The 17,709-nt window shown below is 43.9% G+C and overlaps 1 protein-coding gene across 1 annotated transcript in view; it reads right to left on the minus strand.

The window, feature by feature from the left end:
- SLC9C1 (solute carrier family 9 member C1) overlaps positions 1–17,709 on the minus strand; it is a 105,548-nt gene that overhangs the window by 25,452 nt on the left and 62,387 nt on the right. The window contains exons 13-17 of the mRNA XM_038766268.1: positions 16,422–16,550; positions 11,478–11,575; positions 7,725–7,844; positions 3,776–3,971; positions 1,701–1,886 (exon numbers count right to left, since the gene is read on the minus strand). Coding sequence (XP_038622196.1) covers positions 1,701–1,886; positions 3,776–3,971; positions 7,725–7,844; positions 11,478–11,575; positions 16,422–16,550 — 729 coding nt within the window. The remainder of the gene's footprint in view (positions 1–1,700; positions 1,887–3,775; positions 3,972–7,724; positions 7,845–11,477; positions 11,576–16,421; positions 16,551–17,709) is intronic.

Below are 17,709 nucleotides of genomic sequence, written 5' to 3' on the forward strand. Positions count from 1 at the left end.
TGCAAACTGCATGGCATGTGGCTCGTTGCCCGTAATTTGTGGGAGCCATCAGTGGCCCACAAGCCTGTAAGAGACCCGTGGAGACTAGTGATACCCAACTAAGATCAATATAAGGCTAAGGACTTGTGAGGGGCCACAGTGATTACAGCTGCAGGGCTCTGAGCAGGATTTGACGTTATAGCTGAGGGAGATGGTTCTTTCAGCTGTGGGCCCTCTTCTTATACTCCCTTGTCCCCAGGATTTATGATCTGCTGGGAAGCAAGCAAGAGGCCGTGACAGGAGTCTGAGATGTGCCATAGGGGATGAAGTGTCTGAGAACTCTTGAGCCATACTATTATGACCAAAATTAATTTCCAGGGTAATTACTTGAGATAACTGGGGGCTAAAGCTAACTAACACATAGGGTACGCCAGCTTATCAGAATGACATTGCCAGCAGAATAGGGGAAGCAGGAAGGCCTAGTGGAAAGGGCACGGGCCTGAGAGTCAGTGGTCCTGGGTTCTAATCATAGCTCTGCTGTTTACCTTCTGTGTGACCTTGGTCAAGTTACTTATCTTTCTGTGCCTCGGTTTTCTCAACTATAAAATGAGAATTTAATACCTGTTCTCCTTCCTACTTAGACTGTGAGACCCATGTGGGACAGGGACAATGTCCAACCTGATTAACTTATATCTACTCTTCTCTATATCTCTATAGAGACATATCTCTATCTCTCCTTCTACAGCCTAGCCCACACACTCTGCTCCTCTGCTGCTAACCTCCTCACTGTGCCTCATTCTCGCCTGTCCTGCCGTCGACCCCTGGCCCTCATCCTACCTCTGGCCTGGAATGCCCTCCCTCCTAACATCCGCCAAACTAGCTCACTTCCCCCCTTCAAAGGCCTACTGAAAACTCACCTCCTCCAGGAGGCCTTCCCAGACTGGGCCCCCCCTTTTCCTCTGCTCCTCCTCCCCTCCCCATCACCCCCACTTTCTTCCTCTGCTCTACCTCCTCCCGCCCCACAGAACTTTTGCTTATATGTACATATTTATTATTCTATTTATTTTATTAATGATGTGTATATTTCTATAACTCCATTTATTTATATTGATGCTATTCATGCCTATCTACTTGTTTTGTTTTCTGTCTCCCCACCTTCTAGACTATGAGTTCATTGTTGGGTAGGGATTGTCTCCATCTGTTGCCGAATCCAAGCACTTAGTACAGTGCTCTGCACATGGTAAGTGCTCAAATATGACTGACTGACTGAATACCCCACATAGTAAGCACAAAACAAATACTATTTTTAAAAAACCCACAAAAAATACAGCGGGTTTAAAAATAAAACTAACACCTGGTTTTACTTTGTACAGTAGAAGATCTCAAATCCCATGTCTAAAATCTGCAGACATCAGAAGCTACAGTTCTGGCACCCCACATCCCCATCACCACCCAGCAGATGCTGCTACCTCTGCTTCCTGTATCAGCATCTAGCTCCTTAACTCCCTGCTGAGGCCAGCCAGGTCCCAGCCCCAAGGCTCACGTGGGCCCTGCTCACCCCAGCCCACACATCTGCCCGGATCTAAGACTGCAAAATTTCCCTGCTATGCACATCCCTGTGCTGTAGATTTGTGATCTTCTATCGTATGTGAGCATTTAAAAGAAATACTCAATCGATTTTACATTTTCATGGTGTACTTTGTAAAAATAGTCATCTTTACCTTCAGAATACGAAGCACTCTAAGAAACCGAATAATTTTAAAAGAAACCACAACTTGACTCATATCGTAGGTGTACTTATCACCCTTGAAGTCAGTAAGTAGGACATCTATGATGCCGCCTAATGTAATGGTTAACTCAAAGAGGTTCCAGGCATGTAAGAAATACCCACTTCTCATTGCTGCGATCTGTTTGGGATTTAAAACACCAAATATTTATTTAATTTTACATACTTTACAACAAGAATAGCAACATCTTGGCCATAATCTGGCATAATTATTAGGTGATAATAGTTACCCTTGTCTTATGTGTTCTTATTATACTCTCCCAAGCACTTAGTAGATGCTCTGCACACAGTAAGCACTCTATAAATATCACTGATGACATGATTTCTTCCCTTAAGGGGAGCTATTTGGATTAAGTACCAGGTACTTAGAGGATTGCTGCTCCCAAAGCACAGCCAATCACAGACGGGGGAGAATTGGGATGGAGCAACCCTGGGGGACAGGGTGAAGGAAGAAGGTTCTTCACGTTGGTGTCAGGAGGCTAGGGCCCCAGAGGAGTGGGGCTCCTCCCCAGTGGTCATGTGGATTGGTAGCAGTTCTACCCAGGCACCCAAAAATCCTAAAGAGGAATCCAGGGGAGGGGGCAGGGGGAAGGCTGGAACCTGGGATTCCCAAAGAGAGTAGGAGGGGAACAGATCTAAAGTACCTGCCCACCAGGTAGCGTAATGGAAAGTAGAAAGAGTTGTGGGAAACAGTGCGGCTTAGCGTGGCTCAGTGGAAAAGAGCATGGGCTTTGGAGTCAGAGGTTATGGGTTCAAATCCCGGCTCCACCACTTGTCAGCTGTGTGACTTTGGGCAAGTCACTTAACTTCTCTGTGCCTCAGTTCTCTCATCTGTAAAACGGGGATGAAAACTGTGAACCCCACGTGGGACAACCTGATCACCTTGTATCCCCCCAGTGCTTAAACAGTGCTTTGCACATAGTAAGTGCTTAATAAATGTCATTATTATTATTATTATTATTATTATTATTATTATTATTAGTGGATACAGCATAGGCTTGGGAGTCAGAAGGACCTGGGTTCTAATCCGAGCTCCACCACACAACTGCTGTGTGACCTTGGGCAAGTCACTTCTCTTCCCTGGGACTCAGTTACCTCATCTGTAAAATGGAGATTAAAATTGTGAGCCCCATGTAGGACAGGGACTGTGTCCAACCTGAATAACTTGTATCTACCACAGTGCTTAGAACAGTGCTTGGCACATAGTAAGCATTTAATAAGTAAAACAATAATGATAATAATTCTGGAAAGTAGAAAAGCCATGAGAGCAAAAGGAATTGTAATCTGTCCTGTTACCTAATGATCTTTTTAAACATCTGTTCAGTTGGTCTTATTTTTTTAACCTATTTAGAGTGCTAATCTTTGTGTCTACCTATGGTAGGGGCTTTGTTTGTTGCAGGGTTGCAGTGAGATGTGCTTTTCTGGGAAGCTGAGGGAGGATGAAAGGGATACATCTCCTGTCTCCTTCAGGCTTCCTGTAGTCAACCTTGGGAGAGAGGTTGGCTAGCTGGGCTTCAAACGATGCCTTTGAGTTTCAGGGTGCAGATTTGAAAGTTACAGGGCTGTGGGATTGGGGTCTGGATGGTAGGAGCTCCAATCTTGCCTGTTCCTGAAAAAAAGGAGGGCTTTGGATCCCTGTGGACACTTCCAGGCTCTGGAGCTATTTTGGCAGGGATGACGAGTGGGAAGAGACCCCAGTCTGTCACATTCCTCCCCTTCCCTAACTCATCTTTACTTCCCTTTCTCCTCTTTCCTCTCTCTCCCCAATCTCCTCCATACCCGCTCTGTGCCCTGCCCCCCAATACTCCACTTTTCCAATGGCCCACCCCAAGGTCAGCTCTCAGTGAAAAGTTGGCACCCCGGATAATTCAAGCCTTGGACTCCCTTTGTCCACATTATTAGGGTAAGAAAGTTTGACTCTACACTGGCCAAGGAGAGAGTGAACCAGCCACCCAGGGCACATTTCACACCGGGCGCAACCTGCCACAAACACAGACAGCTGTTCATTACCTTGAGAATCGCTTCCACTATGTAAAATATAAGGAAAGAATGATTGGCCCTTGTAGTTTCTTCCTGATAGATTTTGCTCAGGACAGGTAGCCAAGAAATAATAATGGGAGCCAAATTCAACATTATAGCAAGGTAACCAGTGTATTCAAATTCATCAGTAAACACTATCTTGTGACAAAGAAAAAGAATCTGGTTTCTGAAAAATATGGAGAGAAAGACAATCACAATGCTGTCATTTTCATCATGAGATAAGAGTTGTCTTACATTAAGTCAGTTTTTATTAGAAAAGACCCTTTATCTTAATGCCAAATTCCTTTTACCATGAATATAACTCAGGGCAAAAAAAACTTGAGGGAAGGTGAGAAATTTTTCAACTTTCACCCAACAGAAAAAAAAAGGTTAAATTGGACTTGAATCTACACTGATTGGAATCTAGTCTACTCATTTCTATTGGCCAACTCCAAGATCTTTCATTCATTCAATCATATTTATTGAGCGCTTATTGTGTGCAGAGTACTGTGCTAAGTGCTTGGGAAGTACAAATTGGAAACATATAGAGATGGTCCCAACCCAACAGCAGGCTCACAGTCTAGAAGGGGGAGACAGACAACAAAACAAAACATATTAACAAAATAAAATAAATAGAATAAATATGTACAAGTAAAATAAATAAATAAGTAGAATAATAAATAAGTACAAACATATATACATACATACAGGTGCTGTGGGGAGGGGAAGGAGGTAAGGCGGGGGGATGGGGAGGGGGAGGAGGGGGAGAGAAAGGAGGGGACTCAGTCTGGGAAGGCCTCCTGGAAGAGGTGAGCTCTCAGTAGGACTTTGAAGGGAAGATCTCAGTAGAGCTTTGAAGATCTGACAACCAGCCACCTATTGGCATTTTCTCCCTCTCATTCATTCATTCATTCATTCATTCATTCGTATTTATTGAGCACTTACTGTGTGCAGAGCACTGTACCTCTCCCCTGCCATTCTCTCTGAAGATAACCTCGTCTTCTCCCTCTCCCTCCAGCTCACCTGGAAAGGGGGAGCAGTTGGCCTACTCCTTGTCCTCCAATGTCACGTATTCTACCTTGTCCCCTCCTTCTCTCACCTCCCTTAATTTAAATCCTGCATCTCCCAGCTCCACTATCTCTGCAGCTACTATCTGCTGTACCTACCATCACCCTGGTTCCTCTTCTGCACTTTCTACTTTCATTCCTCAATCCAGTTCTGATCCTTGGGGGTTTCAGCCTTCACATGGATGATCACTGTGGCCATCAATTTCCTTTCACTTATAAACACTGTTGATCTTTCAATTCACCCCACACCAGTTACACATGAGCATGGATATAGGCTGCATTTCATCTCCGGACAATGCTCTACGCTTTGTCTCGCCACCTCCCACCTACTATTGATCTGATCATAACTGACCAGGCACTTCATTCATTCATTCATTAATCGTATTTATTGAGCATTATACTAAGCGCTTGGAAATAGTTCACCCACATCCCTTTCTCCCCTAAATTCAGGACTTACCTCTCAGTGTGATCTTCAGACCCTCAGTCCAATCCACCTCCACTGTGGACTTCCTGCCAACTCTCCATCCCTTGGTACAAAATGGAAACTCTCCTTTTTCATCTCCCAAACTCCTGTCTCTCCGCACTTCAGTCTATACTTCACTCTGCTGCCCTGATTATCTTTCTCCAGAAATGCTCTGGACATGTCACATCCCTCCTCAAAAATCTCCAGTGGTTGCCTATCAACCTTTGTGTGAAGTAAAAACTCCTCACTATAGGCTTCAAAGCTCTCCATCACCTCTGCTCCTCCTCCCCTCCCCATCTCCCCTACTCCCTCCCTCTGCTCTACCCTGCTCCTTGCCCCACAGCACTTGTGTATATATGTACATATTTATTATTCTATTTATTTTATTAATGATGTGTATATATCTATAATTCTATTTATTTATATTGACGATATTGACACCTGTCTACTTGTTTTGTTTTGTTGTCTGCTTCCGCTCTTCTAGACTGTGAGTCTGTGGTTGGGTAGAGATTGTCTCTGTTGTTGAATTGTATTTTTCAAGTGCTTAGTACACTGCTCTGCACACAGCAAGCCTTCAATAAATACGACTGAATGAATGAATGAATGAAAAGGGCACACCTTCAATGCTGCCCTTCCATCCAAATCAACTCCCTTGTTTCCCTGTCCCTCCAGTACTCTCACACCACCAACACCCCCAGCCTTGAGCCTCCCCTTCATCGTCTGCTTCCTCCAGTTCTGGATTCGTGCAGTCGAATGCAGCTGGTAGAAATCCAGACCACTAGGCTGCCTTATGTCACTTTTTCTCCTGCTATATGTTAAACTTTACCATGGGACCAGTACAGAATCATCCATCTAACAACCAAAGCAGAGGGCAAAGTTAAGGCCATTATCCATTTTCTAACAACTTTCAGGTTTATGAAAAAAAGTTTTAATTGTTTCTACCTCCCACTTTATTTGACAATGAAACCTTGGCCACTGAGATGTCTTTTCAAATAAGGAAAATCTCAGAAGAGTTCTCATCACTGGAATTACACTTCTACCTAAATATGAACCATTCTGAAGAGTCAGCCAGCACTTTGGACATATAATAGTTCCAGGCTGTACATGAAGCCCTACCAGATAAGCCCTGTTCTCAACAAGTCTCACTACAAGAGTCTCATGCTGCAGAAACAGCAAGGACTAGTGGTAAGAGCATGGGCTTGGGAGCCAGAGGATGTGGTTTCTAATTCCGACTCCACCACTTGTCTGTTGTGTGACCTTGAGCAAGTCACTTCACTTCTCTGTGCCTCAATTACCTCATCTGAAAAATAGAGATTAAGACTGTGAGCCCCATGTTTGTCAGGGACTGTGTCTGATCTGATTACTCCAGCATTTAGAACAATTCTTGGCACATAGTAAATGCATAACAAATACCATAATTATTATTATTACAACACAGAACTTGATGCCACCACAAAACTCTGCTATTACTCAGAGTCCCAGGCAGGATCCTGTCCAGCAATGCAAACACAGACAAACAACAAGCTGAAATCCAAATCAAGAAAGTTGGCATGTTGTTTGGGAGATAAACCAAGCTGACTCGTACAGGGCAGGGAAAGTACATACTCTGTTATACTGTACTCTCTGATGCGCTTAGTTACAGCACTCAATAAATATGATTGATTGATTCATAAAGTTAAACAACACAGGACCTGGAGCTTCTACAGAAGGCAGATCTGGCTTCTCACAATTTCAAAAATGTAAGTTCCTTGAAGGCAGGGACTATATCTTTTACTTCTATTAGACCTTTCCAAAATACCTAGTCCAGTGTTCTGCACACAGAGCTACTTAGCAGAATTTACTTCAAACTGCACGATAGGATCTCTGGCAATGAGCATTGGAATGTGATCAGTCAGCCAGCCTCAGAACGTGATAATTTGAATCAAGCTTTGTGATGTGTGATGGCAAAATGTTCAAACAGCTGTGGCCAAGTGGGTTGAAAATGGGCCCAGATGGGCTCTCAATGTCAGTTTAGTAATATTCAAACACAGCTCTCTATATGCATACATGTAGAGGGGTAATATTTTTGGTGGGTCATATGTGGATTTCTTTTTAGAATTACTTCCTGTATCTGATCCTTGTAAGAACGTGATATTCACTTCACCCTCTGCCCCTCACGCCTTATTTACATATCCATAATTCATTAATTTTTAATAATGTCTGTCTCACCTTCTAGACTGTAAGTTCCTTGTAGGCAGAAAACATGTATACTAACTCTTTTGTTGACAGATTCTCCTGTGCACTAGTACAGTGTTTTGCACCCAGAAAGAGCTCAATAAATACCATTGATTGATAGTGACATACAGTGCTAAATGAAAACCACTGCAATAACACACACATGGACACACATGCATAATTATTTATTACTTGCCTAGATGGGATTCCTTTCTCCTTTTTTGTATTGTATACCCAATTCAGCAACAATTTTCTCAGGAGATGCAGTAATTTTTTGCTTTCGGAATAAGTCCTTATCGCCTGAAGGTTCATATATCTAAAACAAAAAACACTCCAACAAATCTTTCTGGAGAGGTATAAATTAGTCCTGTTGGAAGTGAGACAGTTAAATGATTTCCCTAGAACTTGACTAAAGTGATAAAGATGGCATGGCTTAGGAAAAGAGCATTAGACCAGAAGTTAGGTGATCTGAGTTCCAGTCCCAGCTCTGCATCTGCCTGCTTGTGATCTGGGGCAAATCACTTCATTTCTATGGGACTTAGTTTCCTCATCTGTAAAATGGGAATTAAATAGCTGCTCTCCCTCCCTTTTAGACTGTGAAGTCTCTGTGAGACTGTCCGATTTGATTGTCATTTATCTACACTAGCTCTTGGCTTGGAGAAAGCACTTAATAAACACCATCATTAACATTATCGTTATTAGGAAAGCCACATAACCAATTAAAATGCTTATGACATCAAATTGGCCAACACTGTTCATACTCATCCAGCTAAAATTTCCCCCAAAATACTGTTGCTGCACTTAGAGAGCTTGAGTCAACAGAGAATCACACAGACTGTAATTCTCAAAGACAGCAAACACAGAGAGAGGAAGAAGTCAGACAAAGAGTCAGACAGAGAGGATCAGAAAAATAGCACTAAATGAGGAAGGTGGCAACCTTTGAGAATACAATGCAGAATCCACAACGACTGTGAAGGTGGGCGCCTCCTCCTACCTGCCTTTGACAAAGGCCGGAAACACCCAGGAACATCTGGGAGATGTGTCAAAGGTGAAGAAACCCACCCTGGGCCAGAACCAGAACAAGTGTGGCCTATATTCCCAGGCTTGGGAATCAGAAGGAACTGCATTCTAATTTCAGCTTCATCACTTGTCTGCTGTGTGACCCTATGGAAAGTCACTTAACTTCTCTGTGCCACAGTTACCTCATCTGCAAAATGGAGACTAAGACTGTGAGCCCCACGTGGAACATGCACGGTTTCCAACCTGATTATCTGGCCCCAGCGCTTAGTTCAGTGCTTGGTACATACTATGTGTTTAACAAATATTATTAAAAAAAACCAGATCAGGAAGGAGAAGAGGATACTGGGAGGCTTGAGCTCAGATGGTGGGAGGTAATCAGCTGGCATGTGGGGATGGGATGGCCATATACGTATAGCCACTGAACTGCAGTATTTTGGACCTCCTGGTGGGTGCGTTCATTCTTTGGGCAGTAACTCTACAGGACCAGTGGTTGTGGCTCTTGTGGGGTTTCTTTCAGGGGCCCACCTAGGTGTTCATTATCAACAACACAAAAAACGGGACAGCATTAGGCAACAGGTTCAAGCAAAAATCTCAATCGGCTTGAATTTCCTGGCCAGACAGTTGGATTCACTATCTGGTTAAATTGACTGACTGGCCGATTTGCCTAACAGTGTGCCTTGGCATAACAGTTCGATAAAACCTCTCCTACTCCACCTCTCTATTCCATAGCTGCATCCCTGCCCAAGCACCTACTCTTTACCATCAGTAGCTTCCAAGGCCGGTCTCTCTGCAGGCGGGAGTGGAGGGAGGATGTTACAATATGGTCTGTGAGCTGAGAATTTCCCAGAGCGGTTCAGCAGAGGGACAGATGGTGGGAGAACTGTATGATGGAGGAGTGGGGGAAGAAAGGCAATGTTCTGTCACACCGGCTCTCAACCCAGCCCCCAGTCTCCCCTCCCTCGTCATTTCTCCTGACATTTTTTTCACTTTTCCCCCAATCTCCCTGATCTGGTGCCCCCTCCTCCCTCAACCTTCCTTGCCTTTGTTGCTAGGGACTCTAAACTCCAATATCTTGGGTCCCTCAACTCCTCCTTAATAGAGCCAGGCCACAGTGGCTTTCCACTGGAGACTGTGTGCCAGCAGCTCTCTGCTGTGAAGTGGTGCCAGTCTACTCACTCCTCCTGGTCATTTCTGCTTCAAAGACTGGAGTGATGTGATGAAGGCAATCCTCAACCTTGCCTTATTGTCTGGGCAGGAATATTCTGTACATTAGGGGTTGGGCCACAAGGAGAGCAACACCAGAGTCAGAAGGACCCGGTTTCCAATCCCAGCTCCATCACTTGTCTACTGTGTGACCTCGGGCAAGTAATTTCACTTCTCTGTGCCTCAGTTACCTCATCTGTAAAATGGGGATAATGTGGGACGTGGACTGTGTCCAACCTGGCTAGCTTGTATCTACTCCAGCACTTGGTACAGTGCTTGGCACATAATAAGTGCTTAGCAGGTGCTTTTTTTCTTTTTTAAATGAAAATAAAAACCTAGGGATGGTTCTATTCCTGTGATCTCCTGATGCCTGTCCCTGTCCTCCTTGGGGACTTTTTCTTCTGACCTTACTCAATTCTTAATCACATCTCTCAACATTCTCCTTAGACAGATCTTTGATTGACTGACTGTCACTCTTGTCTTGTCTGCCCCTCCCTCTCCTCTTCTGTGACTGGCCAAGTCCATGTATTCCACAGCAAACCAGTGGCACCTTCAGTGCACTTACTTAGTGACTACTGGGAGAACTGTACTGATGTGAAGTGAAGCTTTGGCAATCACCTACTGCACTGGAGCTGGGAATCCAGTCGGGCAGGACAATTTCAAATCCCCCAGTTCAACTATTTCCCCAGGTAAGCAAGCAGTCAAGAAAAGGCAGGGTTTAGAACAAAAATTATCAGAGAAATGCAGCACTGAACACCTGGCTCATGAGGTAAAAAATAATAACAGTGCAAATAGAAATAATCAATATTCAGGGAACAACATCATTAAGGAAAAGTCTGATCCAAAAAAAGAGTACAGATGAATGAATATAAACCAAATAATCTTACTCATATTTAGGATTCATCTTGTAACCTGGGCCAGATTTTCAGTTCAGGATATCAACACTGAATGCAAGTGACATCCAACCAAGTTTTGCATGAGGCTGGCACAGGTACTCTCTAAATTCTGAACTCAATCCTCAAATAAATACAAGATTTATCTGAGTTATGATTGAATTTGGAGTAGCAAGTGTTCAATCAATACTGTTGAAGATGATAAGAATGAGAGATAGAGAGAAATACGAATGAGCAACAAATATACAAAAACACACACGTACATTCCTAGACACAATCACCCAGAGGTCACTCAAGAAAACATAGGAAGTAGAGAGTAGGGAGAGGACCACGGAAGTGGCCCACATGGCAGAAACAGCTGAGGCAGTGGCACTGAGATGGTGGAGAAGGTGGATAGGCATTATTTGTTGACTTACACCTGCTGCCGCTGCTACTGCCACTTCAATATGAATTTACCTCTACCATTGTCACTCCTCCTGTCAATGTGGCTTAAAACAGGACCGTAGGAATCACCCAGGTTATTTTGGAATGGAATGTGGGAGTGTAGCCCATAATACAGGCCATCCAGACACATCCACCATAGATGAACTGACGGCAGCAATGCCAGAGACAGGACAGGGCTCTCCATTTTACTCCAGGCCCCGAATGGTGCCTGGGTCTCCATCCTCCCACCCAACTAGCCTTGGGTCTCAGTAGTTTTTTTTTCAGTAAGAGGTCTTCAATATGAAAGCCGTGTTGCCTAGGTGATAATAAAAAAATGAGAAAACGAACTTGGAACTGGCTTCAAAATCATTACCATAGCATCTTAAAACTTCATTTAACAAAGCACTTACTCTCCTTTTTTATCACAAAAGCTTGCTGCAGCGCCTACCAAGACTTGGACGGCATCCTGGCTCAAAATCTGATTCGTGTACTGCCTCTTGTAACTCGCCTTAAAAGAAACGTTGAGCCAAATCATTATCTAGGAAAGGTCAGAGAGCTGTTCTGTCTCTTTTAGACTCTAGACACAAGTACAGGTTTTATTTTCTCATCATTGCACAGAATTCATTCTGCAATGTCTGCCTCATAAAATGGGTTAAATGGCAGTTTCTGGGTCCCGGAATTCTCTGAATACCCTGGCATGAACCCTGCAGCATCCCAGAGCTTTGGTGTCAATTCTACAGAAGATGGGTTGGTGGGGGGGGGGGGCGATAGTCTCTTCCTCATCCCTGGAATAGAGATTGCGAAGCTTTTGGTACAGGACGGACAGTCCTATGGAGAAGCCTGAGAGTGCTTGTGAGAAGTGAGAAGTAGTGTAGTGGAAACAGCCTGTGCCTGGCAGTCAGAGGGCCTGAGTTCTAATCCCGGCTCTGCCACTTGTCTGTTGTGGGACCTTGAGCAAGTCATTTAATTTCTCTGTGGCCTCAGTTACCTCATCTGTAAATTGAGAATCAAGTCTGTGAGCCTCATGTATCAAGGAATGTATCTAACCTGATTAGCTTGAACCCAGCGTTTAGTACTGTGCCTGGCACATAGTAAGCACTTAACAAGTACCATAATTACTATAATTATGCCAGACTCCAGTCTCCAGGGTTGCAAATGCTGAAGGTTCATCTCATTCAGCGCCCAGACCTGGCTAGGGCAGGCCTTCTTCCCTCCAGAGCTGTGGTAGGAACTGGGATTTCCACTAGCTTCGGGGCCAAGGTGAGAACTTTTCACCACCCGGCTCAGTTTTAACTTTGTCTCTCTCCTGTCGTACCCTTAACATGAAAAATTGTTCCTGCAACCTCCCAGGAATGGTAGTGTTCCCTTTTCTCCCAGCCTTGCTGACAAAACCCGTGCATGCTAGGGATGCAGAATAAGTACAATTGGAGGCACTGGGGCACAAATATTAATTATTTGGACTCTAAATCATAAATGAAAGTAATGTTCTAAAGGCAACAGAAAAAATTGCAGCAGAGAGCAAAGCATGGACTATATACATATACACAGTTTATTTTAATGTCTGTCTCCCCTTCTAGGCTGTAAGCTTCTTGTAATCAGGAAACGTGTCTACCACTCCTCTTGTACTCTCCCAAGCACTTATTACAGTGCTCTATATCCCATAAGTACCACTGTTTGACTGATAAATAAAAGTATATTTAAGAAGGTATCCTCTCACGTACATTTTATTCAACTCAGTACTTAAGCACTTATCCAAAAACATACCCCCTTTTCCTTCTTCTATCCATGAATTTACTTTAGTGTGCAACTCCCTGATTAGATTATAAGCTCTTTGAGTGAAGGGACTGTGACTTCTAATGCTTCTGTAGTCTTTAAAGGGTTTAGCACATTGCTCAGCGGGCAATAAGAATTCAACAAATACTACTGATTGAATTAAGTTGCACAATATAATTTGGCACAGGTTCATTTGTGAACTGTTTCATCTTTATGGTAAATTGTAAAATTGTTTAATCTTTTCAAAGAAATACGGCATTTATTTTGTAAAACCTGAGAGACAAATTTGCTGCTTAGGCAAAAACCTAACAAAAATCCAACGTCTAATGGAAAAACCACAGGCCTCGGAGTCAAAAAGATCTGGGTTCTAATCCCAATTCCCCCACTTGTCTGTTGTGTGAATTTGGCCAAGTCACTTCACTTCCCTGTGCTTCAGTTGCATCATCTGTAAAATGGGGATTAAGAGAATGAGCCTCATTTGGGTCAGGGATTAGGTCCAACCTGATTAGCTAAAATGTATACCAGCACTTAGTACAGTGCCTGGCACATAGTAAGCACTTAAATACCATTACAAAAAAGGGAGGTGAAGGTTCATGATTGAGGCAATTATTCAGACACTTCAGGCCAACACAAGTAAACTTTCCTCCTAAAGATAAGCAGGGTTTAGTAATCTGAAAAATCCATACGGACTTCTCAATAATGTTGGCAGAATCTGTGTGTGGGAAATGCTCAGGCCGCAAGTGGAGGCAGAACTGTAATAAAAGGGGACTGAAGCCAGGGGAGCTGGATTCTAATCCTGACTTCACCATTTGCCTATTGTGTAACCTTGGGCAAGTCACTCAACTTCTCTGTGCCTCAGTTCTCACAACCACAAAATGGAGATTCAATACCTGTTCTCCCTCTTACTTCAGTGTGAGTCCCATGAGGGATAGGGACTGTACCTGGCCTGATTAAACTGAATCTACCCCAGCGCTTAAAACAATGCTTGGTGCACTGTAAGCGTTAAACAAATGCCATTAGAAAGACGTAGGAATGTGATTTCTATAATTGCCATAACTTGGGAAGTACACTTTCCACAATCTTCTGTAAGATTGGAAACTTCTGTGGGGATAATGAAACCCAATCAATAAAGTGTCAGTGCTTTTAAAGTCGAGGATCTCTCCTCCTGTGCTCTAGTCAGATCTACATCTCTGCCCCTGCTCTCTCCCCCTCTCTCCAGGCTTGCATCTCCTCCTGCCTTCAGGACATCTCCATCTGGGTGTCTGCCGGCCACCTAAAACTCAACATGTCCAAGACTGAACTCCTTGTCTTCCTTCCCAAACCCTGCCCTCTCCCTGACTTTCCCATCTCTGTTGACGGCACTACCATCCTTCCCATCTCACAAGCCCGCAAACTTGGTGTCATCCTCGACCCCGCTCTCTCATTCACCCCTCACATCCAAGCCGTCACCAAAACCTGCCGGTCTCAGCTCTGCAACATTGCCAAGATCCGCCCTTTCCTCTCCATCCAAACCGCTACCCTGCTTGTTCAAGCTCTCATCCTATCCCGTCTGGACTACTGCATCAGCCTTCTCTCTGATCTCCCATCCTCGTGTCTCTCCCCACTTCAATCCATACTTCATACTGCTGCCCGGATTGTCTTTGTCCAGAAACGCTCTGGGCATGTTACTCCTCTCCTCAAAAATCTCCAGTGGCTACCAATCAATCTGCGCATCAGGCAGAAACTCCTCACCCTGGGCTTCAAGGCTCTCCATCACCTCGCCCCTTCCTACCTCACCTCCCTTCTCTCCTTCTACAGCCCAGCCCGCACCCTCCGCTCCTCTGCTGCTAACCTCCTCAGCTTGCCTCGTTCTCGCCTGTCTCGCCATCGACCCCCGGCCCACGTCATCCCCCGGGCCTGGAATGCCCTCCCTCTGCCCATCCGCCAAGCTAGCTCTCTTCCTCCCTTCAAGGCCCTGCTGAGAGCTCACCTCCTCCAGGAGGCCTTCCCAGACTGAGCCCCTTCCTTCCTCTCCCCCCTCGTCCCCCTCTCCATCCCCCGCGTCTTACCTCCTTCCCTTCCCCACAGCACCTGTATATATGTATATATGTTTGTACATATTTATTACTCTATTTATTTTACTTCTACATATCTATTCTATTTATTTTATTTTGTTAGTATGCTTGGTTTTGTTCTCTGTCTCCCCCTTTTAGACTGTGAGCCCACTGTTGGGTAGGGACTGTCTCTTTGTGTTGCCAACTTGTACTTCCCAAGCGCTTAGTACAGTGCTCTGCACACAGTAAGCGCTCAATAAATACGATTGATGATGGATAGTCTTGTCTGTCCTGAATTTGGCTAAAAACCCCTCTATAAGATGATGATTATACTACTACTACTAATATTAATAATGGTATCTGTAAAGTGCTTACAATGTGCCAAGCACTGTTCTTAGCAATGAGGCAGATACAAGGTAATCAGGTTGGAAATAGTCCCTGTCCCACAGGGGGATTCAGTCTTAATCTCCGTTTTATAGATGAGGTAACTTCGGCACAGAGAAGTGAAGTGATTTGCCCAAGGTCACACAGCTGACAAGTGGCAGAGCTGGGATTAGAACCCATGTCCTCTGACTCCAAAGCCCATGTTCTTGCCAATAGGCCATGCTGCTTCTCTGTGGTTTCTCTTGTGTGTGCATCTATAGTTTGCCTCTGCATTTAGGGGAGGTCACCTGTGGACATATGGAAGTTGTTGCATAATTAAGTACATGTTAGCATAGAGATTTGGTCTTTTTGTTCCATTTCTTGATCGTTTTGTATTAAAACTAAATGATTGTGTCTGAGGTTTCTGTGATGGTTAGAGAACAGTTGGAGCACTTTGAATTTCTTCCTGGGCCCTCCATCATTAACAAGAGTGTAGTGTAGCTTTTGGGTGAGCTTTGCTCAGATGCCAAGGATTACCAAGGTAAAGGCATATCCTACAATCAATTAATCAAACATATTCATTGAGTGCTTACTTTGTGCAGAGCACTGTACTAAACTCTTGGGAGAGTACAACCCAACAGAATTAACAGACACATTCCCTGCCTATAATGAGCTCACAGTCTAGAGGAGGAGACAGGCATTAATATAAGTAAATAAATAAATAAATAAGTAGCAGGATGATCAGGCCTGTTGACCATAGGAACCCTGGCATTCACAGACAGTCACATGGATTTTAAATATAGTCCTTTGATGTATATCCCAGATCCCTAATCTACTTAAATGTCTGCCTCCAGATGTAGACTGTGAGCTCCAGCTGTAGACTGTGGGCAAGGATCATGTCTACCGACTCTGTTCTACTATGCTTTCCCAAGCGCTTAGGACAGTGCTCTCCACACAGTGAGCATTGAAAAAATACCAATGATTGGTTGACTGATTGATCCAGTACTCTTTTAAGGGATTTGTAGTCTAAAGGCGAACTTGAGTAACTGCTTGATTTTCCAATACAACATGAAGGTTAGAGACAAATCTGGCTAATTAGCTCTGATTTGATAGGAGAATGCATTTCAATGTATCTGTAAGGAAAGATGAACTAAAAGAGGAAAGTAAAGCCCAGGCAATACTCACAATTTGGGCTGACAGAAGGCGGACTCTGGCTAGCTCCATTGCTTCAGGGTTGGCTATACCTTCACCTAATTCCTTGTTACAATCAGGGCATTTGATTTTGAGGGGTTCTGGTGATTCTTCCGGGCTGAACTAAATGTAAAATAAATATACCACTGAAATCACATCTCCTCCAGGAGGCCTTTCTCAATTCATTTCTAATCTCTCCACACTTTATCCTCTCATTGCCACTTCAAAACATCCTTGCCACCTAAGCACTTATGTATAGGTCTTTATATTCTATTACTTCCTCCTTTCTGTAATTTACTTTAGTGTCTGCCTCCCCAACTACATTTCAAAGTCCTTGAAGTCAAAGGTCATAATAATAATGATGATAATAATTATAGTATTTGTTAAGTGCTTACTATGTGCCAAACACTACTAAGAACTGGGGTAGACAGAAGATAATCAGGTTGGACAGTCCCTGAATGAAAATGTGCTCGCAAATCCAAGTAGGAGGGAGAACAGGTAATGAATCCCCATTTTACGGATGAGAAAACCGAAGTATAGGGATGTTAAGTGACTTGACCAAGGTCACACAGCAGGCAAGATGTAGAGCTTGTATTTAGAACCCAGGTCCTATGAATCCTAATCCCATGATGCCAGGCTGCATCCGTAGTTTACTAATTGTGTCACACTCTCCCAAAAACTTAGTTCAATGATCTGAACAAAGTATGTGGCTTGATCAACACATTAACTAGAGCAAGTATATGAGGAGATTTATACCTCTCATCTCTCTGGCCATTCATTCTCAGGCTCCTTTGCAGGCTCCTCCTCTGCCTCCCACCCCCTAACTGTGGGGTTCGTCAGGTTTCAGTTCTGAATCATCTTCTATTCTCCATCTACACTCATTCCCTTGAAGAACTCATTCACTCCCATGGCTTCTGACTACCACCTCTACTCAGATGATTATAATAATAACAATAATAATTATGGTATTTGCTAAATGCTTACTATGTGCCAAGCACTGTTCTAAGCGCTGGGGTAGATACAAGGTAATTAGGTTGTCCCACATGGGGCTCATGGTCTTAATCCGCATTTTGCAGATAAAGTAACTGAGGCACAAAGAAGTTAAGTGGCTTGCCCAAGCTCACATAGCAGACAAGTGGCAGAGCTGGGATTAGAACCCACGTCCTCTAATTCCCAAGCCAGTGCTCTTTCCACTGAGCCACGCTGCTTCTCATGATTTGATACTCAAATCTACATCTCCAGCCATGATCTGAAGTCTCACATTTCCTCCTATCTTCAAGAT

Source organism: Tachyglossus aculeatus, chromosome 24 (genome assembly GCF_015852505.1).
Source record: "Tachyglossus aculeatus isolate mTacAcu1 chromosome 24, mTacAcu1.pri, whole genome shotgun sequence".
NCBI classification, from domain to species: domain Eukaryota; kingdom Metazoa; phylum Chordata; class Mammalia; order Monotremata; family Tachyglossidae; genus Tachyglossus; species Tachyglossus aculeatus.